The sequence below is a fragment of the Nerophis ophidion genome, linkage group LG02, assembly GCF_033978795.1.
Source record: "Nerophis ophidion isolate RoL-2023_Sa linkage group LG02, RoL_Noph_v1.0, whole genome shotgun sequence".
Lineage (NCBI taxonomy): Eukaryota > Metazoa > Chordata > Actinopteri > Syngnathiformes > Syngnathidae > Nerophis > Nerophis ophidion.
Window position 1 is genome coordinate 90,690,035 of NC_084612.1, and position 27,957 is coordinate 90,717,991.

General features: G+C 35.8%; 1 protein-coding gene and 1 long non-coding RNA gene across 7 annotated transcripts in view; one reads left to right on the forward strand and one right to left on the reverse strand.

Annotated features, from left to right (window-relative positions):
- The first annotated feature begins 3,734 nt into the window (after positions 1-3,734).
- On the forward strand, positions 3,735-24,128 carry LOC133535412 (uncharacterized). The gene is made up of 4 exons (XR_009802219.1): positions 3,735-3,913; positions 4,003-4,170; positions 4,260-4,414; positions 23,645-24,128. It is a non-coding gene; the product is annotated as an uncharacterized LOC133535412 (long non-coding RNA).
- Positions 24,129-26,518: 2,390 nt separating this feature from the next.
- LOC133548231 (A-kinase anchor protein 13) overlaps positions 26,519-27,957 on the reverse strand; it is a 411,300-nt gene continuing 409,861 nt past the window's right edge. For all 6 annotated transcript variants that reach the window (XM_061893549.1, XM_061893546.1, XM_061893547.1 and 3 more), the window contains one exon: positions 26,519-27,382. In XM_061893549.1, the coding sequence (XP_061749533.1) occupies positions 27,330-27,382 (53 nt within the window). In that variant the 3' untranslated portion in view covers positions 26,519-27,329. The remainder of the gene's footprint in view (positions 27,383-27,957) is intronic.

A 27,957-nucleotide genomic window follows, 5' to 3' on the forward strand; every position in this document is an offset into this window, starting at 1 on the left:
CAGCTCCGCTTGGGATGGTTTCCTGCTGGCTCCACTGTGAACGGGACTCTCGCTGCTGTGTTGGATCCGCTTTGGACTAGACTCTCGCGACTGTGTTGGATCCATTATGGATTGAACTTTCACAGTATCATGTTAGACCCGCTCGACATCCATTGCTTTCCTCCTCTCCAAGGTTCTCATAGTCATCATTGTCACCGACGTCCCACTGGGTGTGAGTTTTCCTTGCCCTTATGTGGGCCTACCGAGGATGTCGTAGTGGTTTGTGCAGCCCTTTGAGACACTAGTGATTTAGGGCTATATAAGTAAACATTGATTGATTGATTTGTTACAAATATAGCTTGGTGTGAATGTGAGTGTGAATGTTGTCTGTCTATCTGTGTTGGCCCTGCGATGAGGTGGCGACTTGTCCAGGGTGTACCCTGCCTTCCGCCCGATTGTAGCTGAGATAGGTGCAAGCGCCCCCCGCGACCCCGAAAAGGAATAAGCAGTAGAACATGGATGGATGGATGGATAATTTGTTATATATTCTAACATATTGCAGATTGGATTTGAACACATTTAAAACATGTCATCAAAATTGTAAAATTAATCGGGAAAAATTACTGATGATGTTCCATAAATTATTTTTTTAATTTTTTTTCAAAAAGATTCCAATTCGCTAGTTTTTCTATTCATTTTTCTCGGTTGAATTTTGAATTTTAAAAAGTCGAAATTGAAGATAAACTATGTTTCCAAATTTTATTTTAATTTTTTTTCGTGTTTTCTCCTCTTTTAAACCGTTCAATTAAGTGTTTTTTTCATCATTTATTCTCTACAAAAAACCTTCCGTAAAAGGAAAAAAAAATGTACGACGGAATGACAGACAGAAATACCCATTTTATTTACATATATGTATAGATTTATCTATTAAAGGTAAATTGAGCAAATTGGCTATTTCTGGCAATTTATTTAAGTGTGTATCAAACTGGGAGCCCTTCGCATTAATCAGTACCCAAGAAGTAGCTCTTGGTTTCAAAAAGGTTGCTGACCCCTGCTTTAGAATAATGTGACGTGTAGATTAATGTTCTGCTGGATCTATTTTTTATTTTATGCTGCATTATTTTGCTGCAGCTGTTACATATACAGTAATGCTGTACATGGTAAATGGGATTGGTTATATATTGTATATAATATATACTATAATAATACAATATATCAGTATATATATATATATATATATATATATATATATATATATAACATGTAAATATTACTCATATGTTATATTTTATATTGCTACCATGGTACATTTTTAGTCATTTTTGTTTCCGCCCTCAACAGAGCTCCTGTGCGGAACAATTTCCCTCCTGGATTGTTACAGTTTGTCTAAGTCTAAAAAGTTTGTGAGGACCAACCAAAAAACAAAGAAAGAGGACAGTATACTAAGACGGATCGTTTGACTCTTCAAACGTGGAAACTTCCGGCAGATATCGGAGCAGACGACGGCCATCTCCCAGGATAGCGGCGTTAGAAAGTATATCCGGCGCTCTTGATGTATTCACCGCGCTTACCAGGAAGACGCTCCCCCGTGTTTTTACACGAGCAAACATTTGCTTGGCTGCCTCCGACGCGGCACGGCGAGCTCCAGCCTCGGGGCGCGGAACCACGGCGAGCAGATGGTCCGATCCAATTTGTGCGTCTGCGCGGAAGGAAACGGCGAGGACAGGAGAGCGGGAATGTTCTAGATCAGGGGTGTCCGATGTCAGGCCCGAGGGACTTTGGACGCCCACGGCTACTTTTTTATTGACCAGCTACTTTTTACACGGCTTTACAAGATTACACAGAAAACAATGAAAATGTTAGATCTAATCTTATATGTCTTGTCATGATGAACTATTGTTAATATTTGCTATATTTGATATAGTTTAAATCATTTATAGCAGTGGTCCCCAACCATCGGGCCACCGCGGCTCGATTGGTACTGGGTTGCAGAAGAATTTTTATAATTTTTAATTATTTTTATTAAATCAACATAAAAACACAAGATACACTTACAATTAGTGTACCAACCCAAAAAAGCTCTTTTTTTCATGACAAAAACCTCCCTTTTTCATGCTACAGTAAGCAAATTGACCAGCAGGTTAGCGAGTCTAGCAGGAAGTTAGCTAAGTTACCAGGAAGTTAGCTAATCTAACAGGACATTAGCAAGGCTAGCAGGAAGTTAGCAAGGCTAGCAGGGAGTTAGCTAAGTTACCAGGAAGTTAGCTAAGCTACCAGGACATTAGCAACGCTAGCAGGAAGTTAGCAAGAATAGCAGGGAGTTAGCTAAGTTACCAGGAATTTCGCTAATCAAACAGGACATTAGCAAGGCTAGCAGGGAGTTGGCTAAATTACCAGGAAGTTAGCTAGGTTACCAGGACATTATCAAGGCTAGTAGGAAGTTAGCAAAGCTACCAGGACATTAGCAAGGCTAGCAGGAAGTTAGCAAGGCTAGCGGGGAGTTAGCTAAGTTGCCAGGAAGTCCGCTAATCAAACAGGACACAAGCAAGGCTAGCAGGGAGGTAGCTAAATTACCAGGAAGTTAGCTAGGTTACCAGGACCTTAGCAAGGCTAACAGGAAGTTAGCTAAGTTACCAGGAAGTTAGCTAAGTTACCAGGACATTAGCAAGGCTAGCAGGAAGTTAGCCTAGTTACCAGGAAGTTAGTTTAGCTACCAGGAAGTTAGCTAAGTTACCAGGACATTAACGAGGCTAGCAGGAAGTTAGCCTAGTTACCGGGAAGTTAGCTAAGTTACCAGGAAGTTAGCTTAGTTACCAGGAAGTTAGCTAAGTTACCCGGAAGTTAGCTAAGTTACCAGGACATTAGCAAGGCTAGCAGGAAGTTAGCCTAGTTACCGGGAAGTTAGCTTAGTTACTAGGAAGTTAACTTAGCTACCAGAGAGTTACCTAAGTTACCAGGACATTAACATGGCTAGCAAGAAGTTAGCTTGGCAACCAGGAAGTTAGCTAAGTTACCAGGACATCAGCAAGGCTAGCAGGAAGTTAGCTTAGTTACCAGGACGTTAGCTAAGTTACCAGGAAGTTAGTTTAGTAACCAGGAAGTTAGCTACGTTACCAGGAAGTTAGCTTAGTTACCAGGATGTTAGCTAAGTTACCAGGAAGTTAGCTAAGTTACCAGGACATTAGCAAGGCTAGCAGGGAGTTAGCTAAGTTACCAGGACATTAGCATGGCTAGCAGGAAGTTAGCTTATTTACCAGGAAGTTAGCTTAGCCACCATGACATTGGCAAGGCTAGCAGGGAGTTAGCTAAGTCAGCAGGGAGTTAGCTGAGTCAGCAGGAAGTTAGCTAAGTTGCCAGGATATTAGCTTAGTTACCAGGAAGTTAGCTAACTTACCAGGACATTAGCAAGGCTAGCAGGGAGTTAGCTAAGCTAACAGGACATTAGGTAGGCTAGCAGGGAGTTAGCTTAGTTACCAGGAAGTTAGCTAAGCTACCAGGACATGAGTAAGGCTAGCAGGAAGTTAGCTAAGCTACCAGGACATTAGCTAGGCTAGCAGGAAGTTAGCTAAGTTACCCGGAAGTTATCTAAGTTACCAGGACATTAGAAAGGCTAGCAGGAAGTTAGCTTAGTTACCAGGAAGTTAGCTAAGCTACCAGGACATGAGTAAGGCTAGCAGGAAGTTAGCTGAGTTAGCAGGAAGTTAGCTAAGCTACCAGGACATGAGTAAGGCTAGCAGGAAGTTAGCTTAGTTAGCAGGAAGTTAGCTAAGCTACCAGGACAATAGCAAGTCTAGCAGGAAGTTATCTTAGTTACCAGGAAGTGAGTACACAAGATGACTTCCTCTCTATAAACTTTCATCTTTTCTTCCTGGTCGTCCATTTCCACCGCAGTTGAAGTTGCCGACCATCAGAACAGAAAAGGTGAATTAAAAAGGTGAGCACTAACCTGGTGAAGTTGCAAAGTCATCCTACACTTCTTCTCAGACTCAATGTCTTTCTCTCTCTCTCTCTTTTCCCGCCCAGTTTGTCCTCTCTTCCCTGACAATCTGGTTTAGGAGGAGAAAGAATAAACAGGAGCGAGAAGAACTGGCGTCTTGTTGTCTCGGCGTCCTGAGAGAACACAAAAGAGTCTTGTTGGGGAGTAAAAGGAGTGTAAGCACATCTGCTGGCTTCAAAAGACGCCATCTTTAAGTGAGCTAAATTAAGTCTCATTTCAGCCTTTTTTTTTTTTTTTTTTTCCTCCTTGAAGAGTCCTCGCCATTATGTGCTCTTGTCCCCAGGAGCCTAAGAGCAAACATTTGCGCTTGGCGAAGGGTTAAAAAGACGGACGGCGGCGATGAAACACTTCCTCGGGAACATCTTGAGGCACTCGCTGATCATCACCACCTTACATTACCACCTACGTCCCCCTTTTGGGTGGTGAAGTAGTTACAGAGTGAGACATCTCTCTAATCATATCTTCTTCTCTTTCACTTCTCAGTCTCATTTGCAAGCTTTGCATACAGCAGGTAAGGTAGTGTTTCCGCCTCGTTCATGTGAGAATCCTGCGTGCGACTGTAGCATTAAGGGGTGGGACTATCCAGGACTGGCTGTACGCCTGTCCGCCTTAGCCGCCTGAGAAGGAGAATTTAATCATTTACTGGCGAAAGGTAGCAGCAAGAAGGAGGTGAATTCAATCATTAACTGGTGAAAAGTAGCAGCAAGAAAAAGAAGGAAAAAGTAATCATTAGCTGGTGAAAGGTAACAGCAAGAAGGAGAATTTAATCATCAACTGGTGAAAAGTAGCACCAAAAATAAGAAGGATAATTTAATCATTAACTGGTGAAAAGTAGCAGCAAGAAGAAGAAGGAAAATGTAATCATTAACTGGTGAAAGGTAGCAGCAAGAAGGAGAATTTAATCATCAACTGGTGAAACGTAGGACCAAAAATAAGAAGGATAATTTAATCATTAACTGGTGAAAGGTAGCAGCAAGAAGAAGAAGAAGAGTTTAATCATTAAATAACTGGTGAAAGGTAGCAGCAAGAAGAAGGGGGATTTAATCAGTGAAAGGTAGCAGCAAGAAGAAGAAGGAAAATGTAATCATTAACTAACTGGTAAAAGGTAGCAGCAAGAAGAAGGGTAATTTAATCAGTGAAAGGTAGCAGCAAGGCGAAGAAGAAAAAATGTAATCATTAACTGGTGAAAGGTAGCAGCAAGAAGGAGAATTTAATCATCAACTGGTGAAACGTAGCACCAAAAATAAGAAGGATAATTTAATCATTAACTGGTGAAAAATAGCAGCAAGAAGAAGAAGAAAGATGTAATCAGTAACTAACTGGTGAAAGGTAGCATCAAAAATAAGGGTAATTTAATCAGTGAAAGGTAGCAGCAAAAAGAAAAAGAAAAGTGTAATCATTATCTGGTGAAAAGTATCGGCAAGAAGGAGGATTTAATCATCAATTGGTGAAACGTAGCACCAAAAATAAGATGGATAATTTAATCATTAACTGGTGAAAGGTAGCATCAAGAAGAAGAAGAAGAGTTTAATCATTAAATAACTGGTGAAAGGTAGCAGCAAGAAGAAGGGTGATTTAATCAGTGAAAGGTAGCAGCAAGAAGAAGGGTAATTTAATGATCACCTGGTGACAAGTAGCAGCAAAAAGAAGAAAGATAATTTAATCATTAACTGGTGACAAGTAGCAGCAAGAAAAAGAAGGAAAAAGTAATCATTAGCTGGTGAAAGTTAGCAGCAAGAAGGAGAATTTAATCATCAACTGGTGAAAAGTAGCACCAAAAATAAGAAGGATAATTTAATCATTAACTGGTGAGAGGTAGCAGCAAGAAGAAGAATACAAGTTTAATCATTAAATAACTGATGAAAGGTAGCAGCAAGAAGAAGGGTATTTTAATCAGTGAAAGGTAGCAGCAAGAAGAAGAAGGTGAATTGAATTATTAACTGGTGAAAAGTAGCAGCAAGAAGAAGAAGGAAAATGTAATCATTAACTGGTGAAAGGTAGCAGCAAGAAGGAGAATTTAATCATCAACTGGTGAAACGTAGCACCAAAATAAGAAGGATAATTTAATCATTAACTGGTGAAAGGTAGCAGCAAGAAGAAGAAGAAGAGTTTAATCATTAAATAACTGGTGAAAGGTAGCAGCAAGAAGAAGGGTAATTTAATCAGTGAAAGGTAGCAGCAAGACGAAGAAGAAAAAATGTAATCATTAACTGGTGAAAGGTAGCAGCAAGAAGGAGAATTTAATCATCAACTGGTGAAACGTAGCACCAAAAATAAGAAGGATAATCTAATCATTAACTGGTGAAAAATAGCAGCAAGAAGAAGAAGAAAGATGTAATCAGTAACTAACTGGTGAAAGGTAGCATCAAGAAGAAAAAGAAAAGTGTAATCATTATCTGGTGAAAAGTATCGGCAAGAAGGAGGATTTAATCATCAACTGGTGAAACGTAGCACCAAAAATAAGATGGATAATTTAATCATTAACTGGTGAAAGGTAGCATCAAGAAGAAGAAGAAGAAGAATGTAATCATTACCTAACTGGTGAAAGGTAGCAGCAAGAATGAGGGTAATTTAATCATTAACTGGTGAAAAGTAGCAGCAAAAAGAAGAATGATAATTTAATCATTAACTGGTGAAAGGTAGCACCAAAAAGAAGGAGGAAAGTGTAATCATTAACTGGTGAAAGGTAGCACCTTAAAGAAGGAGAATTTAATCATTAACTGGTGAAAGGTAGCACCTTAAAGAAGGAGAATTTAATCATCAACTGGTGAAAAGTAGCACCAAAAATAAGAAGGATAATTTAATCATTAACTGATGAAAGATAGCAGCAATAAGAAGAGGAAGAAGAGTTTAATCATTAAATAACTGGTGAAAAGAAGCAGCAAGAAGAAGGGTGATTTAATCAGTGAAAGGTAGCAGCAAGACGAAGAAGAAAAAATGTAATCATTAACTGGTGAAAGGTAGCAGCAAGAAGGAGAATTTAATCATCAACTGGTGAAACGTAGCACCAAAAATAAGAAGGATAATTTAATCATTAACTGGTGAAAAATAGCAGCAAGAAGAAGAAGAAAGATGTAATCAGTAACTAACTGGTGAAAGGTAGCATCAAGAATAAGGGTAATTTAATCAGTGAAAGGTAGCAGCAAAAAGAAAAAGAAAAGTGTAATCATTATCTGGTGAAAAGTATCGGCAAGAAGGAGGATTTAATCATCAACTGGTGAAACGTAGCACCAAAAATAAGATGGATGATTTAATCATTAACTGGTGAAAGGTAGCATCAAGAAGAAGAAGAAGAGTTTAATCATTAAATAACTGGTGAAAGGTAGCAGCAAGAAGAAGGGGGATTTAATCAGTGAAAGGTAGCAGCAAGAAGAAGGGTAATTTAATGATCACCTGGTGACAAGTAGCAGCAAAAAGAAGAGGGATAATTTAAAAATTGACAGGTGAAAGGCAGCAGCAAGAAGAAGAAGAAGAAGAATGTAATCATTACCTAACTGGTGAAAGGTAGCAGCAAGAATGAGGGTAATTTAATCATTAACTGGTGAAAAGTAGCAGCAAAAAGAAGAATGATAATTTAATCATTAACTGGTGAAAGGTAGCACCAAAAAGAAGGAGGAAAGTGTAATCATTAACTGGTGAAAGGTAGCACCTTAAAGAAGGAGAATTTAATCATTAACTGGTGAAAGGTAGCACCTTAAAGAAGGAGAATTTAATCATCAACTGGTGAAAAGTAGCACCAAAAATAAGAAGGATAATTTAATCATTAACTGATGAAAGATAGCAGCAAGAAGAAGAGGAAGAAGAGTTTAATCATTAAATAACTGGTGAAAAGAAGCAGCAAGAAGAAGGGTGATTTAATCAGTGAAAGGTAGCAGCAAGAAGAAGAAGGAAAATGTAATCATTAACTGGTGAAAGGTAGCAGCAAGAAGGAGAATTTAATCATCAACTGGTGAAACGTAGCACCAAAAATAAGAAGGATAATTTAATCATTAACTGGTGAAAAATAGTAGCAAGAAGAAGAAGAAAGATGTAATCAGTAACTAACTGGTGAAAGGTAGCATCAAGAAGAAGGGTAATTTAATCAGTGAAAGGTAGCAGCAAGAAGAAGAAGAAGAGTTTAATCATTAAATAACTGGTGAAAGGTAGCAGCAAGAAGAAGGGTGATTTAATCAGTGAAAGGTAGCAGCAAGTAGAAGAAGGAAAATGTAATCATTAACTAACTGGTAAAAGGTAGCAGCAAGAAGAAGGGTAATTTAATGATCAACTGGTGACAAGTAGCAGCAAAAAGAAGAAAGATAATTTAATCATTAACTGGTGAAAAGTAGCAGCAAAAGGAAGAGGGATAATTTGAAAATTGACAGGTGAAAGGCAGCAGCAAGAAGAAGAAGAATGTAATCATTACCTAACTGATGAAAGGTAGCAGCAAGAATGAGGGTAGTTTAATCATTAACTGGTGAAAAGTAGCAGCAAAAAGAAGAATGATAATTTAATCATTAACTGGTAAAAGGTAGCACCAAAAAGAAGGAGGAAAGTGTAATCAATAACTGGGGAAATGTAGCACCATAAAGAAGGAGAATTGAATCATTAACTGGTGAAAGGTAACAGCAAGAAGAAAAAGGAGAATTTTATCATTAACTTGCCGCATTCTTGTGAGAATCTTTTGTCTTCCAAACTGATGTCATGTTCAGAGCATGCGATTGTTATTGTGATGTCATGTTCAGAGCATGCGATTGTTATTGTGATGTCATGTTGAAAGCATCCGATTGTTATTGTGATGTCATGTTGAAAGCATCCGATTGTTATTGTGATGTCATGTTGAAAGCATGCGATTGTTATTGTGATGTCATGTTGAAAGCATGCGATTGTTATTGTGATGTCATGTTCAGAGCATGCGTTTGTTATTGTGATGTCATGTTCAGAGCATGCGATTGTTATTGTGATGTCATGTTCAGAGCATGCGATTGTTATTGTGATGTCATGTTGAAAGCATGCGATTGTTATTGTGATGTCATGTTGAAAGCATCCGATTGTTATTGTGATGTCATGTTGAAAGCATCCGATTGTTATTGTGATGTCATGTTCAGAGCATCCGATTGTTATTGTGATGTCATGTTGAAAGCATCCGATTGTTATTGTGATGTCATGTTGAAAGCATCCGATTGTTATTGTGATGTCATGTTAAAAGCATCCGATTGTTATTGTGATGTCATGTTGAAAGCATCCGATTGTTATTGTGATGTCATGTTCAGAGCATCCGATTGTTATTGTGATGTCATGTTCAGAGCATCCGATTGTTATTGTGATGTCATGTTGAAAGCATCCGATTGTTATTGTGATGTCATGTTGAAAGCATGCGATTGTTATTGTGATGTCATGTTGAAAGCATGCGATTGTTATTGTGATGTCATGTTGAAAGCATCCGATTGTTATTGTGATGTCATGTTCAGAGCATGCGATTGTTATTGTGATGTCATGTTGAAAGCATGCGATTGTTATTGTGATGTCATGTTGAAAGCATCCGATTGTTATTGTGATGTCATGTTCAGAGCATCCGATTGTTATTGTGATGTCATGTTGAGAGCATCTGATTGTTATTGTGATGTCATGTTGAAAGCATCCGATTGTTATTGTGATGTCATGTTCAGACCATCTGATTGTTATTGTGATGTCATGTTGAGAGCATCTGATTGTTATTGTGATGTCATGTTGAAAGCATCCGATTGTTATTGTGATGTCATGTTCAGAGCATCTGATTGTTATTGTGATGTCATGTTCAGAGCATGCGATTGTTATTGTGATGTCATGTTAAAAGCATCCGATTAATATTGTGATGTCATGTTCAGAGCATCCGATTGTTATTGTGATGTCATGTTGAGAGCATCCGATTGTTATTGTGATGTCATGTTGAAAGCATCTGATTGTTATTGTGATGTCATGTTGAAAGCATCCGATTGTTATTGTGATGTCATGTTGAAAGCATCCGATTGTTATTGTGATGTCATGTTCAGAGCATCTGATTGTTATTGTGATGTCATGTTCAGAGCATGCGATTGTTATTGTGATGTCATGTTAAAAGCATCCGATTGTTATTGTGATGTCATGTTGAAAGCATCCGATTGTTATTGTGATGTCATGTTCAGAGCATCCGATTGTTATTGTGATGTCATGTTGAGAGCATCCGATTGTTATTGTGATGTCATGTTGAAAGCATCTGATTGTTATTGTGATGTCATGTTGAAAGCATCCGATTGTTATTGTGATGTCATGTTGAAAGCATCTGATTGTTATTGTGATGTCATGTTGAAAGCATGCGATTGTTATTGTGATGTCATGTTGAAAGCATCCGATTGTTATTGTGATGTCATGTTCAGAGCATCTGATTGTTATTGTGATGTCATGTTGAAAGCATGCGATTGTTATGGTGATGTCATGTTGAAAGCATCCGATTGTCATAGTGATGTCATGTTGAAAGAATGCGATTGTTATTGTGATGTCATGTTGAAAGCATGCGATTGTTATTGTGATGTCATGTTGAAAGCATGCGATTGTTATTGTGATGTCATGTTGAAAGCATCTGATTGTTATTGTGATGTCATGTTGAAAGTATCCGATTGTTATTGTGATGTCATGTTGAAAGCATGCGATTGTTATTGTGATGTCATGTTGAAAGCATCCGATTGTTATTGTGATGCCATGTTGAAAGCATCCGATTGTTATTGTGATGTCATGTTGAAAGTATCCGATTGTTATTGTGATGTCATGTTGAAAGCATGCGATTGTTATTGTGATGTCATGTTGAAAGTATCCGATTGTTATTATGATGTCATGTTGAAAGTATCCGATTGTTATTGTGATGTCATGTTGAAAGCATGCGATTGTTATTGTGATGTCATGTTGAAAGTATCCGATTGTTATTGTGATGTCATGTTGAAAGCATGCGATTGTTATTGTGATGTCATGTTGAAAGCATGCGATTGTTATTGTGATGTCATGTTGAAAGCATCCGATTGTTATTGTGATGTCATGTTGAAAGCATCCGATTGTTATTGTGATGTCATGTTGAAAGTATCCGATTGTTATTGTGATGTCATGTTGAAAGCATGCGATTGTTATTGTGATGTCATGTTGAAAGCATCCGATTGTTATTGTGATGTCATGTTGAGAGCATCTGATTGTTATTGTGATGTCATGTTGAGAGCATCTGATTGTTATTGTGATGTCATGTTGAAAGCATCTGATTGTTATTGTGATGTCATGTTGAGAGCATCTGATTGTTATTGTGATGTCATGTTGAAAGCATCCGATTGTTATTGTGATGTCATGTTCAGAGCATCTGATTGTTATTGTGATGTCATGTTCAGAGCATGCGATTGTTATTGTGATGTCATGTTAAAAGCATCCGATTGTTATTGTGATGTCATGTTCAGAGCATCCGATTGTTATTGTGATGTCATGTTGAGAGCATCTGATTGTTATTGTGATGTCATGTTGAAAGCATCCGATTGTTATTGTGATGTCATGTTCAGAGCATCTGATTGTTATTGTGATGTCATGTTGAAAGCATGCGATTGTTATGGTGATGTCATGTTGAAAGCATCCGATTGTCATAGTGATGTCATGTTGAAAGAATGCGATTGTTATTGTGATGTCATGTTGAAAGCATGCGATTGTTATTGTGATGTCATGTTGAAAGCATGCGATTGTTATTGTGATGTCATGTTGAAAGCATCCGATTGTTATTGTGATGTCATGTTGAAAGCATCTGATTGTTATTGTGATGTCATGTTGAAAGTATCCGATTGTTATTGTGATGTCATGTTGAAAGCATGCGATTGTTATTGTGATGTCATGTTGAAAGTATCCGATTGTTATTGTGATGTCATGTTGAAAGCATCCGATTGTTATTGTGATGTCATGTTGAAAGTATCCGATTGTTATTGTGATGTCATGTTGAAAGCATGCGATTGTTATTGTGATGTCATGTTGAAAGTATCCGATTGTTATTATGATGTCATGTTGAAAGTATCCGATTGTTATTGTGATGTCATGTTGAAAGCATGCGATTGTTATTGTGATGTCATGTTGAAAGTATCCGATTGTTATTGTGATGTCATGTTGAAAGCATGCGATTGTTATTGTGATGTCATGTTGAAAGCATGCGATTGTTATTGTGATGTCATGTTGAAAGCATCCGATTGTTATTGTGATGTCATGTTGAAAGTATCCGATTGTTATTGTGATGTCATGTTGAAAGCATGCGATTGTTATTGTGATGTCATGTTGAAAGCATCCGATTGTTATTGTGATGTCATGTTGAAAGCATCCGATAGTTATTGTGATGTCATGTTCAGAGCATCTGATTGTTATTGTGATGTCATGTTGAGAGCATCTGATTGTTATTGTGATGTCATGTTGAAAGCATCCGATTGTTATTGTGATGTCATGTTCAGAGCATCTGATTGTTATTGTGATGTCATGTTGAAAGCATGCGATTGTTATGGTGATGTCATGTTGAAAGCATCCGATTGTCATAGTGATGTCATGTTGAAAGAATGCGATTGTTATTGTGATGTCATGTTGAAAGCATGCGATTGTTATTGTGATGTCATGTTGAAAGCATCCGATTGTTATTGTGATGTCATGTTGAAAGTATCCGATTGTTATTGTGATGTCATGTTGAAAGCATGCGATTGTTATTGTGATGTCATGTTGGAAGTATCCGATTGTTATTGTGATGTCATGTTGAAAGTATCCGATTGTTATTGTGATGTCATGTTGAAAGCATCCGATTGTTATTGTGATGTCATGTTGAAAGCATCCGATTGTTATTGTGATGTCATGTTGAAAGCATCCGATTGTTATTGTGATGTCATGTTGAAAGCATCCGATTGTTATTGTGATGTCATGTTGAAAGCATCCGATTGTTATTGTGATATCATGTTGAAAGTATCCGATTGTTATTGTGATGTCATGTTGAAAGCATGCGATTGTTATTGTGATGTCATGTTGAAAGTATCCGATTGTTATTATGATGTCATGTTGAAAGTATCCGATTGTTATTGTGATGTCATGTTGAAAGCATGCGATTGTTATTGTGATGTCATGTTGAAAGTATCCGATTGTTATTGTGATGTCATGTTGAAAGCATGCGATTGTTATTGTGATGTCATGTTGAAAGCATGCGATTGTTATTGTGATGTCATGTTGAAAGCATCCGATTGTTATTGTGATGTCATGTTGAAAGCATCCGATTGTTATTGTGATGTCATGTTGAAAGTATCCGATTGTTATTGTGATGTCATGTTGAAAGCATGCGATTGTTATTGTGATGTCATGTTGAAAGCATCCGATTGTTATTGTGATGTCATGTTGAGAGCATCTGATTGTTATTGTGATGTCATGTTGAGAGCATCTGATTGTTATTGTGATGTCATGTTGAAAGCATCTGATTGTTATTGTGATGTCATGTTGAGAGCATCTGATTGTTATTGTGATGTCATGTTGAAAGCATCCGATTGTTATTGTGATGTCATGTTCAGAGCATCTGATTGTTATTGTGATGTCATGTTCAGAGCATGCGATTGTTATTGTGATGTCATGTTAAAAGCATCCGATTGTTATTGTGATGTCATGTTCAGAGCATCCGATTGTTATTGTGATGTCATGTTGAGAGCATCTGATTGTTATTGTGATGTCATGTTGAAAGCATCCGATTGTTATTGTGATGTCATGTTCAGAGCATCTGATTGTTATTGTGATGTCATGTTGAAAGCATGCGATTGTTATGGTGATGTCATGTTGAAAGCATCCGATTGTCATAGTGATGTCATGTTGAAAGAATGCGATTGTTATTGTGATGTCATGTTGAAAGCATGCGATTGTTATTGTGATGTCATGTTGAAAGCATGCGATTGTTATTGTGATGTCATGTTGAAAGCATCCGATTGTTATTGTGATGTCATGTTGAAAGCATCTGATTGTTATTGTGATGTCATGTTGAAAGTATCCGATTGTTATTGTGATGTCATGTTGAAAGCATGCGATTGTTATTGTGATGTCATGTTGAAAGTATCCGATTGTTATTGTGATGTCATGTTGAAAGCATCCGATTGTTATTGTGATGTCATGTTGAAAGTATCCGATTGTTATTGTGATGTCATGTTGAAAGCATGCGATTGTTATTGTGATGTCATGTTGAAAGTATCCGATTGTTATTATGATGTCATGTTGAAAGTATCCGATTGTTATTGTGATGTCATGTTGAAAGCATGCGATTGTTATTGTGATGTCATGTTGAAAGTATCCGATTGTTATTGTGATGTCATGTTGAAAGCATGCGATTGTTATTGTGATGTCATGTTGAAAGCATGCGATTGTTATTGTGATGTCATGTTGAAAGCATCCGATTGTTATTGTGATGTCATGTTGAAAGTATCCGATTGTTATTGTGATGTCATGTTGAAAGCATGCGATTGTTATTGTGATGTCATGTTGAAAGCATCCGATTGTTATTGTGATGTCATGTTGAAAGCATCCGATAGTTATTGTGATGTCATGTTCAGAGCATCTGATTGTTATTGTGATGTCATGTTGAGAGCATCTGATTGTTATTGTGATGTCATGTTGAAAGCATCCGATTGTTATTGTGATGTCATGTTCAGAGCATCTGATTGTTATTGTGATGTCATGTTGAAAGCATGCGATTGTTATGGTGATGTCATGTTGAAAGCATCCGATTGTCATAGTGATGTCATGTTGAAAGAATGCGATTGTTATTGTGATGTCATGTTGAAAGCATGCGATTGTTATTGTGATGTCATGTTGAAAGCATCCGATTGTTATTGTGATGTCATGTTGAAAGTATCCGATTGTTATTGTGATGTCATGTTGAAAGCATGCGATTGTTATTGTGATGTCATGTTGGAAGTATCCGATTGTTATTGTGATGTCATGTTGAAAGTATCCGATTGTTATTGTGATGTCATGTTGAAAGCATCCGATTGTTATTGTGATGTCATGTTGAAAGCATCCGATTGTTATTGTGATGTCATGTTGAAAGCATCCGATTGTTATTGTGATGTCATGTTGAAAGCATCCGATTGTTATTGTGATGTCATGTTGAAAGCATCCGATTGTTATTGTGATATCATGTTGAAAGTATCCGATTGTTATTGTGATGTCATGTTGAAAGCATGCGATTGTTATTGTGATGTCATGTTGAAAGTATCCGATTGTTATTGTGATGTCATGTTGAAAGTATCCGATTGTTATTGTGATGTCATGTTGAAAGTATCCGATTGTTATTGTGATGTCATGTTGAAAGCATGCGATTGTTATTGTGATGTCATGTTGAAAGTATCCGATTGTTATTGTGATGTCATGTTGAAAGCATGCGATTGTTATTGTGATGTCATGTTGAAAGTATCCGATTGTTATTGTGATGTCATGTTGAAAGTATCCGATTGTTATTGTGATGTCATGTTGAAAGTATCCGATTGTTATTGTGATGTCATGTTGAAAGCATGCGATTGTTATTGTGATGTCATGTTGAAAGCATCCGATTGTTATTGTGATGTCATGTTGAAAGCATCCGATTGTTATTGTGATGTCATGTTGAAAGTATCCGATTGTTATTGTGATGTCATGTTGAAAGCATGTGATTGTTATTGTGATGTCATGTTGAAAGTATCCGATTGTTATTATGATGTCATGTTGAAAGTATCCGATTGTTATTGTGATGTCATGTTGAAAGTATCCGATTGTTATTGTGATGTCATGTTGAAAGTATCCGATTGTTATTGTGATGTCATGTTGAAAGCATGCGATTGTTATTGTGATGTCATGTTGAAAGCATCCGATTGTTATTGTGATGTCATGTTGAAAGCATCCGATTGTTATTGTGATGTCATGTTGAAAGTATCCGATTGTTATTGTGATGTCATGTTGAAAGCATGTGATTGTTATTGTGATGTCATGTTGAAAGTATCCGATTGTTATTATGATGTCATGTTGAAAGTATCCGATTGTTATTGTGATGTCATGTTGAAAGCATGCGATTGTTATTGTGATGTCATGTTGAAAGTATCCGATTGTTATTGTGATGTCATGTTGAAAGCATGCGATTGTTATTGTGATGTCATGTTGAAAGCATGCGATTGTTATTGTGATGTCATGTTGAAAGCATCCGATTGTTATTGTGATGTCATGTTGAAAGTATCCGATTGTTATTATGATGTCATGTTGAAAGTATCCGATTGTTATTATGATGTCATGTTGAAAGTATCCGATTGTTATTGTGATGTCATGTTGAAAGCATCTGATTGTTATTGTGATGTCATGTTGAAAGTATCCGATTGTTATTGTGATGTCATGTTGAAAGCATGCGATTGTTATTGTGATGTCATGTTGAAAGCATCCGATTGTTATTGTGATGTCATGTTGAAAGCATCCGATTGTTATTGTGATGTCATGTTGAAAGTATCCGATTGTTATTGTGATGTCATGTTGAAAGCATGTGATTGTTATTGTGATGTCATGTTGAAAGTATCCGATTGTTATTATGATGTCATGTTGAAAGTATCCGATTGTTATTGTGATGTCATGTTGAAAGCATGCGATTGTTATTGTGATGTCATGTTGAAAGTATCCGATTGTTATTGTGATGTCATGTTGAAAGCATCCGATTGTTATTGTGATGTCATGTTGAAAGCATCCGATTGTTATTGTGATGTCATGTTGAAAGCATCCGATTGTTATTGTGATGTCATGTTCAGAGCATCTGATTGTTATTGTGATGTCATGTTGAGAGCATCCGATTGTTATTGTGATGTCATGTTCAGAGCATCTGATTGTTATTGTGATGTCATGTTGAGAGCATCCGATTGTTATTGTGATGTCATGTTCAGAGCATCCGATTGTCATAGTGATGTCATGTTGAAAGAATGCGATTGTTATTGTGATGTCATGTTGAAAGCATGCGATTGTTATTGTGATGTCATGTTGAAAGCATGCGATTGTTATTGTGATGTCATGTTGAAAGCATCCGATTGTTATTGTGATGTCATGTTGAAAGTATCCGATTGTTATTGTGATGTCATGTTGAAAGCATGCGATTGTTATTGTGATGTCATGTTGAAAGCATCCGATTGTTATTGTGATGTCATGTTGAGAGCATGCGATTGTTATTGTGATGTCATGTTGAAAGCATCCGATTGTTATTGTGATGTCATGTTGAAAGCATCCGATTGTTATTGTGATGTCATGTTGAAAGCATCCGATTGTTATTGTGATGTCATGTTCAGAGCATCCGATTGTTATTGTGATGTCATGTTGAGAGCATCTGATTGTTATTGTGATGTCATGTTGAAAGCATCCGATTGTTATTGTGATGTCATGTTGAAAGCATGCGATTGTTATTGTGATGTCATGTTGAAAGCATGCGATTGTTATTGTGATGTCATGTTGAAAGTATCCGATTGTTATTGTGATGTCATGTTGAAAGCATGCGATTGTTATTGTGATGTCATGTTGAAAGCATGCGATTGTTATTGTGATGTCATGTTGAAAGTATCCGATTGTTATTGTGATGTCATGTTGAAAGCATGCGATTGTTATTGTGATGTCATGTTGAAAGCATCCGATTGTTATTGTGATGTCATGTTCAGAGCATCTGATTGTTATTGTGATGTCATGTTCAAGGATCTGATTGTTATTGTGATGTCATGTTGAAAGCATGCGATTGTTATTGTGATGTCATGTTGAAAGCATCCGATTGTTATTGTGATGTCATGTTGAAAGCATCCGATTGTTATTGTGATGTCATGTTGAAAGCATCCGATTGTTATTGTGATGTCATGTTTCCACGCCAGCTAGCCCCTTTGTGTCGCTAACCACATTAGCATGGGCGCTGAGCCGCGTGTCACAAACATGCTAATCCTTCCAGAAACAACATTCAACACATTTATTGTCTGCTCTTCTGGCAACATTTTTTTTTTTTTTTTTTTCTTCCTTTCTGCTTTGGCGCCAAGACTCCTGAAAGTACTCAAATATGACAAATGGTTGAAATATGGTTTATAAAAAATGTTTATTTACGGGATAAACACTGCTGTAAGTTATTTAGACTTTTTAGCTTGTTTGTCCTGGTGGACTTGCCGTAGACAGGAAGTGGTGTGTTGCTAATTATTATTATTATTATTTAATTTACTTGTATATATATATTTATATATATATATAAACTTTTATTTAAACATTTATTGCTAATTATTTTAAACACGCTCGTCTTGTTTCTTGTTGACGTCTACAAAGTATTTCATGCCTGTAATATACATCTTAGTTGTCTAGTTTGAAATACAGGATCTTTGACTACTGTTTTGTATTGACGTTTGTTTGTCACAGAGAGGATCTTTGGCAATAGTTTTTGGCTGTAGGTCCTACAAAAAAAAACAGCAGCATGTTCCTGTCATATACATGACCTTTGCCTAGCATTTTCGGCAGGGGGTCCCTAAAAACAGTGGTGTTCGCCTGTCAAATAGAGGATCTTTGATTCGTGTTTTTGGAGCAAATCACTCCTGTTAAATACAGGATCTTTGTGTTTTAGCAGTGGGCTCCGAAAAACAGCAGCATGCTCCTGTCATATATATGACCTTTGCCTAGCATTTTTGGCAGGGGGTCCCTAAAAACAGTGGTGTTTGCCTGTAAAATAGAGGATCTTTGATTCGTGTTTTTGGAGTAAATCCATCCAAAAAAGCAAAGCACTCCTGTTAATACAGGATCTTTGTGTTTTAGCAGTGGTCTCCGAAAAACAGCAGCATGCTCCTGTCATGTAAAGGATCTTTGAGTAGTGTTTTGTCACAGATCTAGCAAAGTGCTCCTGTTAAATAGAGGATCTTTGATTGGCATTTTTGGCAGTAGGCCATTAAAAACAGCAATACACTCTTGTCAAATAGAGATCTTTGACCATTGTTTTTGTAGTAGGTCGTCCAAAACATCAAAGCACTCCTGTCATATAAATGATCTTTGACTTGTGTTTTGTCATAGGGTTTTTCAAACGAGCAGCGAGCTTCTATTAAATAGAGGATCTTTGATTATTATTTTTGGCTGTAGGCCATTTAAAGCAGGATAGTGCTCTTGCTAAATACAGGATCTTTGACTGCGTTTTAGCAGTGGGCTTTGAAAAACAGCAGCATACTCCTGTCATTTAAAGGATATTTGACTAGTGTTTTGCCACAGAATATTCGATCTAGCAAAATCGAATGGAGGATCTTTGATTAGCATTTAACAGCAGTGTTCCCTGTCAAATAGAAGATCTTTGACTATTGTTTTTTTTGTAGTAAGTCGTTCAAAACGGAGTACTCCTGTCCCATGAGGATCTTTGACTGTGTTTCAGCAGTAGGCTTTGTAAAAAGAGCAAAGCACTCCTGTCATATAAAGGATCTTCGTCTTGTGAATTGTCATAGTGTTCTTCAAACAAGCAGAGCGCTCCTGTCAAATAGACAATCTTTGACTCCTGTTTTTGGAATATGTCCTCTAAAACAGCAGAGCACTCTTGTCAAATAGAGGATCTTTGGCAGGAGGCCATTTAAAGCAGCATAGTGCTCCTGTTATATACATGATCTTTGACTGTGTTTTAGCAGTGGGCTTTGAAAAACAGCAGCATGCTTCTGTCATATAAAGGATCTTTGACAAGTGGTTTGTCAGAGGTTATTCGATCTAACAAAGAGCTACTGTCGAATAGAGGATCTTTGATTATTGTTTTTCGTAGTAAGTCGTTCAAAACAGAGTGCTCCTGTCCCATGAAGGATCTTTGACTGTGTGTTAGCAGTAGGCTTTGTAAAAAGAGCAAAGCACTCCTGTCATAAAAAGGATCTTTGACTTGTCATTTGTCATAGTGTTCTTCAAACGAGCAGAGCGCTCCTGCCAAACAGACAATCTTTGACTCCTGTTTTTGTAGTCGGTCTTCGAAAACAGCAGAACATTCTTGTCAAATAGATGATCTTTGATGAGTGTTGTTGGAGTAGTAGCTTTAAAATAGAATAGTGAACCTGTTAATTAGAGGATCTTTGACTGCGTTTTATCAGTACTTTCTGGAAAACAGCAACACACTCCTGTCATATTGATGATCTTTTTGCACCACGTCTTTAAAGACAGCAGAGTGCTCCTGTCATAAAAGGATCTTTGACTTGTGTTTTGTCATAGGGTTCTTCAAATGAGCAGCATGCTCCTGTCAAACAGACAATCTTTGACTCCTGTTTTTGCAGTCGGTCCTCGAAAACAGCTGAGCCCTCTTGTTGAATACATGACCTTTGATGAGGGTTTTTGGAGTAGTAGCTCTAAAGCAGAATAGTGCTCCTGTTAAATACAGGATCTTTGACTGCGTTTTATCAGTACTTTCTGGAAAACAGCAACACACTCCTGTCAAATAGAGGATCTTTGACTAGCGTTTTCTTCTAAATCCCCCAAAACAGCAAAGTGCTCATTTTCATATATATAGGATCTTTGGCTGTCATTTGACAGTGGGAACTTAAAAAAACTGCACATCTGTCATTTTGAGGATCTTTGAACAACAAGATCCTAACAACAGTGAACACTCCTGTCATACTGATGATCTTTTTGCATCACGTCTTTTAAGGACAGCAGAGTGCTCCTGTCATAAAAAAGATCTTTGACTTGTGATTTGTCATAGTGTTCTTCAAATGAGCAGGGCACTGCTGTCAAATAGACAATCTTTGACTCCTGTTTTTGTAGTTGGTCCTCGAAAAAACCAGAGCACTCTTGTCAAATAGATGATCTTTGAAAAGTGTTTTTGGAGTACTAGCTTTAAAGCATAAAAGTGCTCTTGTTTAAAAATAGAGGACATTTGACTGCATTTTATCAGTACTTTCTGGAAAACAGCAACACAGTCCTGTCAAATAGAGGATCTTTGACTAGTGTTTTCGTATAAATCCCCCAAAACAGCAAAGTGCTCTTTTTCATATATAGAGGATCTTTGGCTGCCAGTTGACAGTGAGAACATAAACAACTGCACATCTGTCATGTTGAAGATCTTTGAACAACAAGATCCTAACAACAGTGAACACTCCTGTCATATTGATGATCTTTTTGCATCACGTCTTTTAAGGACAGCAGAGTGTTCCTGTCATAAAAAGGATCTTTGACCTGTTCTTCAAAGGAGCAATGCGCTCCTGTCAAATAGACAATCTTTGACTCCTGTTTTTGCAGTCGGTCCTTAAAAAACAACAGAGCACTCTTGTCAAATAGATGATCTTTGATTGGTGTTTTTGGAGTAGTAGCTTTAAAGCAGACTAGTGCTCCTGTTAAATACAGGATCTTTGCATTTTATCAGTACTTTCTGGAAAACAGCATCACACTCCTGTCAAATAGAGGATCTTTGACTTGTGTTTTCGTATAAATCCTCCAAAAACAACAAAGTGCTTCTTTTCATAAATAGAGGATCTTTGGCTGCCATTTGACAGTGGGAACTTAAAAAACTGCACATCTGTCATGTTGAGGATCTTTGAACGACAAGATCCTAACAACAGTGAACACTCCTGTCGTACTGATGATCTTTTTGCATCACCTCTTTATAAAAAGGATCTTTGACTTGTGAATTGTCATAGGGTTCTTCAAAGGAACAGTGCGCTCCTGTCAAATAGACAATCTTTGACTCCTGTTTTTGTAGTTGGTCCTCGAAAACAACAGAGCACTCTTGTCAAATAGATGATCTTTGATTTGTGTTTTTGGAGTAGTAGCTTTAAAGCAGAATAGTGCTCCTGTTAAATACAGGATCTTTGACTGTGTTTTATCAGTACTTTCTGGAATACAGCAACACACTCCTGTCAAATAGAGGATCTTTGACTAGTGTTTTCTTATAAATCCTCCAAAGACAACAAAGTGCTTCTTTTCAAAAATAGAGGATCTTTGGCTGTCATTTGACAGTGGGAACTTAAAAAAACTGCACATCTGTCATTTTGAGGATCTTTGAACAATAAGATCCTAACAACAGTGAACACTCCTGTCATATTGATGATCTTTTTGCACCACGTCTTTTAAGGACAGCAGAGTGCTCCTGTCACATAGAGGATCTCTGCATGCATACACGCTCCCGCTGGAAGGATCCAGACACGCGGAGGCAGACGAGACAGGAAGTAGCGTCCACAGGCGGACTAAAATGATTGGCTCTTTAATTAATTGCATTATCATCAGCAAACACAGCGACTCTCCTGGCACTCGCCAAAAAGCCTCCCGAGACAAAAGTCACATCTCAGGCTCGGTTCGCCGGCAAAGTCAACAGGCCGCACGGCCACACTGCCCCCTGCTGGCCGCCCGCGGCAGGAAAAGGGGCGGAGTCTCTGCGGTCTTCCTTCAGGAAACGACAACTCTCTCTCTCGTAAAAAAGTGCACTTTTGCACGCTTAATTTCAGAAGGAAGAACTTTCAAGACAACCTCACAGGAAACACGACCATATTTGGTCATTTGCCGGCTGAATAATCTGTTTTGGAGTCAAACTGCGGTCGTATTCAACTTTATAAAACGTGTGTACGCTACAGTGCCTTTGAAGCAGGGGTGTCCAAAGTGCGGCCCGGGGGCCACTTGGGGCCCACAACACATTTTAAAAATACAATTGAAAAAATAAAAAACATAAAAAGTGGTATAAAAGAGCAAACAGGTGAAATGTAACAAGAAAATCTTGCAATGTTTACTCTAATAACACAAAGCAGGCTGTTTCTTTCTTTAAAAAATAATAATGAATCAAAATCAATGTCATTTTGAATTATTGACCTATTCAAGGCTTCGATTACGTCACATTAAATATTCCACTTTGAGATATTTTTGGGGGAAAATGTTGCATATTTTGTGTTTTGCCATATAAAAAATTTAGCTGTTTTTTTTTAAAGAAGGGCCCTAAAACAAACAAACAAACATAAACAACAATAAAACTTAAGATTGATATATCTGAAGTTGATCTTGAGATTATTGTGCTAAAAGTAAACAGTAAAAAAAATGTAAAATGTATTTATTAACACTTTAATACAGTGGTCCCCAACCTTTTTGTACCCGCGGACCAGGGGGTAGGTGTCCTTTTTTTTTCTTCGTCTTTGTCATAAAAAAGGGACGTTTTTGTCATGAAAAAGGGAGGTTTTTATGGTTTTTGCACTAATTGTAAGTCTATATTGTGTTTTTTAAGTTGATTTAATAAAAATAAAAAATGTAAATATTTTTTTTTTTTTATAAAAAATTATTCCGCGGCCCGGTGGTTGGGGACCACTGCTTTAATAAGTAGGACACTTTTGGATCCCCAATTATTTTAGTGTGATTTGTTTTTAAGTGTCATTGCTCCAAAAATAATAATGAATCAAAATCCCAAATTAAGGCTCCAATTGTTATATAATCTCAAATATTCCACCAAAAAATTGGTGAGAATATTGCATAATTTGTGTTTTTTAATTTTTTTTTTCTAATGTTGATCGACAGATTTAAAACTTGCATAATAATAAAAATAATAATACTGAATAATGACACATTTTTAATATTTGTTTTGACCAAAACCCTTTAAGGTCCCCGGGATCATAACTGAGTGGAGGCCTAAATGTGTATTTTTTATAAATATATTGTATTGTTTTTTCAAATAAAAATGATGAAAATGGCCCCCGCTTGCTCTGATTTTTTCAGTGTGCGGCCCCCAGTGGAAAAAGTTTGGACACCCCTGCGTTAAAGTGGAAGAAGAAGTCAAGCTCCTGTCACGTGATCAACGAGCAGATCCAACCCGCCCGGCTTCTCTACACGTGCAAAAGAAGACATGTAAGTCCTGCATAACTTTGTGGAACTCCATATTTGACGTTATAATTGTGTGTGTGTGTGTGTGTGTGTGTGTGTGTGTGTGTGTGTGTCGTATTACGCTCACAGGAGTGAAAATGACGTAAAATAAACACCAAAATTAAGACAACCTAATAAATCCACGCAATCTTTTCTACACCGCTTGTCCTCATTAAGGTCAATAAATCAACATGTTTTATTATTTAAGTTCATTTCAAAATAAAAGACTCTTGAAAAAGTAAAAAACCCACTTACATAATGAAATTGAATAATAAAAAAAAAATGCAACTAAAAAAAATTTTTAGAGTGATTATCATGTACTTTTATGGCGTGTGTAATAAGAGAATATTGAATACATTTAAAAAAAAAAATTTAGGTTGAAATTTGGTGTTAAAATGTTGTTAAAATAATACAGCCATACACTTTAAATAATTTTATATAATTTATTAATTTCAAATATAACTAAAAACGTATATATTTTCTTAGGTTAAAAGTTGTCATCCAGATGGTATTTTTGGTAATAAAACTTACCACAAATACACTTCAAATAGAATATTTGGAAAAACAAATATAATTCATGTATTAGTATTTATATAAAATGTTTTTTTAGGTTGAAATTGGGTGTGAAAATCATGTTTTTGTTAATTAAAATCCGCAGCAATACACTAATATTTCAAAATTTAATATAATTTATGTATTTATTAATAACAATTTAAAACATGTTTTCTTAGGCTGAAATTTGGTGTCAAATTTTTGTTTTTATCATTAAAAATGGAAGATTTAAAAAAAAAATGATTATATTAAGATCCCCCACGGATAATTTTGTTTATTATTATTGTATCGTGAAATTGATATATTCACTTGTGTGTGAAAAAAAGTTAACTACAAGTTTTAAACATTATTTAAAACAATTTCAACTAAAAGATACACAGCAAAACATTATAAGTATAATTTTATGTATTTATCAATATCAGATTTAATTTAAAACAAGTTTTCTTAGGCTGAAATTTGGCGTCAAAATTGTATTTTTATTAGTAAAAATAGTATATATTTTTTTTTTTATCTTAAGCTAGTTTACTATTATATCGTGAAAATGATATATTCACAAAAAATAATAAAACAGTTAAATACAAGTTTCAAAACATTATTTAAAACGATTTCAACTAAAAGATACACAGCAGAACATTAATATTTGAAAACTAAATATAATTTACGTATTTATCAATATCAAATACAATTTAAAACAAGTTTTCTTAGGCTGAAATTTGGTGTCAAAATTGTATTAGTAAAAATCAACTATAAAACACTATATATATATATATATAAATATATATTAAGATCATTTAGTTTATTATCATATTGTGAAAATTATATATTCACTTATGTAATAGAAATGACTACAAGAGTTGAATACAAGTTTTAAACACTATTTAAAACAATTTCAACTAAAAGATACACAGCAATACACTAATATTTAAAAATGTTATATAATTTATGTATTTATCAATATCAAATACAATTTAAAACACGTTTTCTTAGGCTGAAATTTGGTATCAAAATTGTATAAGTAAAAATAGATTATTAAAGAAAATAATTATATTAATATCCCCCACAGATAATTCAGTGTATTAATAATTATATCAAGAAAATTATATATTCACTTCTGTAATAAAAATGAATAATACAGTTAAATACAGATTAAAAAAAGATTTAAAACAATTTCAACTAAAAGATACACAGCAATACATTAATATTTGAAAACTAAATATAATTTACCTATTTATCAATATCAAAGACAATTTAAAACAAGTTTTCTTGTCAAAATGTTATTTTTATTAGTAAAAATAGATTCTATTAATACAAACAAACAATATATATATATATATATATATATATATATATACATATAAATATTCTCCACAGATAATGTTTATTATATCGTGAAAATTATATACTCACAAAAATTAATAAAACAGTTAAATACAAGTTTTAAACATTATTTATAAGGATTTCAACTAAAACATACACAGCAATACATTAATATTTTAAAACTAAATATAATTTACCTATTCATCAATATCAAATACAATTTAGAACAAGTTTTCTTAGGCTGAAATTTGAAGTCAAATTTTTATTTTTATTAGTAAAAATATAATATTATAAATATAATATATTATAAATATAATATATGATGAAATAAATGTCAAAATTGTATTTGTATTTTACTAAACATACAAGATATAATATATATATATATATATATATATATATATATATATATATATATATATATATATATATATATATATATATATATATATACATAAAAAATCCCTCACAGTTAATTTAGTTTTATTATTATATCCTGAAAATTATCTACCCACTTATGTAATAAAAATTAATAAACATTATTTAAAACGATTTCAACTAAAAGATACACAGCAATTCAATAATATTTGAAAACCAAATATAATTTACCTATTTATCAACATCAAATACAATTTAAAACAGGTTTTTTTAGGCTGAAATTTGATGGAAAAATTGTATTTTTGTGCCTAAAAAATAAATTATATTAATATCCTCCACAGAAAATAATATAGTTTAGCCCCACGACCCCGAAAGGGACAAGCGGTAGAAAAATGGATGGATATTGTGACCATGATATATTCACACATGTAATAAAAATGAATAAAAGACAGCTAAAAGATGAAATAAAAGCCCCCAAAAAGATGGTGTTTAACTTTGTTTTAATTAGGAGCGCAACATCACATGTTTATGGCCCCCCCCCCCCAAACAGGGGGAGAGTAAAACATAAATAAACATTCTTAGAAAATATTGTAATAAATCACAAAAAGTAACCTTTTTTTTTTGTACAGGTGATTTGTTTTATACATAGATCATATTTACATTTGTCTTTTCTTCGTACAAACGCTTTTTTTTTTTTTTTTCTTCCTTCTTCCCCGTTACAAAAAGCTTTTTTTAGTGCATTCCGTCTTTCAGGAGGCGGGACCGAGACGTGTCGGCTCCGCCCCCTTTTAAAGCGGCGAAAGCCGGGGGAGGAGGGGGGGGGGGGGGGGGATTGTGGTTCTTCAAATCTACCAGCAGGGGGCGGAGTTTGCCTCCTGCCCTACCTGACCCGCAGGTAGTTAATTCCGCGTGGGGGCGTTAACCAAAAACACGCGTTTTAGTAACGAATGCGATTTTTTTTCCCATCTGTAAACATTTGCTAGCGGCGCCATTTTCGGCGTGAAAGAAACGTGATTAAACGGTGATTTGATGACAGATAAGCAGCGTGACATTCCATAAACCGCACACTTTTTAACGGCTGCTCGTTGGTAAAAAAAAAAAATAAAAGATGATTGGCGTGCGAGCCCGACGGAAACAAAGCGAGAACCAACGAAGAAGAAACGGAGACGTCGCATCTTCCTGTCCAATCAAAGCTTTTTGGTGAATTTCTTGTTTTTTTTTTTAATGCACTTCCATTTCCTGTCCTGGAGGAGGGGGCGTGGCCCGAAAGGAGGAGGAAACTTCCTGTCCGGTCTCAGCAGAAGAAGATCTGGCCGTCCAGTGGGGGCTCGGGCACATGCTGGGGGTCTGGAAAAGGAGGCGGGCACATGTGTGACGATAACCATAGAAGAAGACCACCATAACCATAGAAGAAGACCACCATAACCATAGAGCAGGGGTCACCAAGGACCAGATGAGTCTGTTCTAAAAATAGCTCAAATAGCAGCACTTACCAGTGAGCTGCCTCAATTTTTTACATTTTATTCATTTACTAGCAAGCTGGTCTCGCTTTGCTGGACATTTTTAATTCTAAGAGAGACAAAACTCAAACAGAATTTGAAAATGCAAGAAAATATTTTAAAGACTTGGTCTTCACTTGTTGAAATAAATGCATTTCTTTTTTTACTTTGCTTCTTAGAACTTTCAGAAAGACAATTTCAGAGAAAAAATACAACCTTAAAAATGATTTTAGGATTTTTAAACACATTTTACCTTTTAAATTCCTTCCCCTTCTTTACTGACAATTGAAATAAATGTTCAAGTACGTTAATTTTTTTATTGTAAAGAATAATAAATATATTTTAATTCTTTATTTTAGCTTCTGTTTTTTCAACGAAGAATATTTGTGAAATATTTAATCAAACTTATTATGATTAAAATTC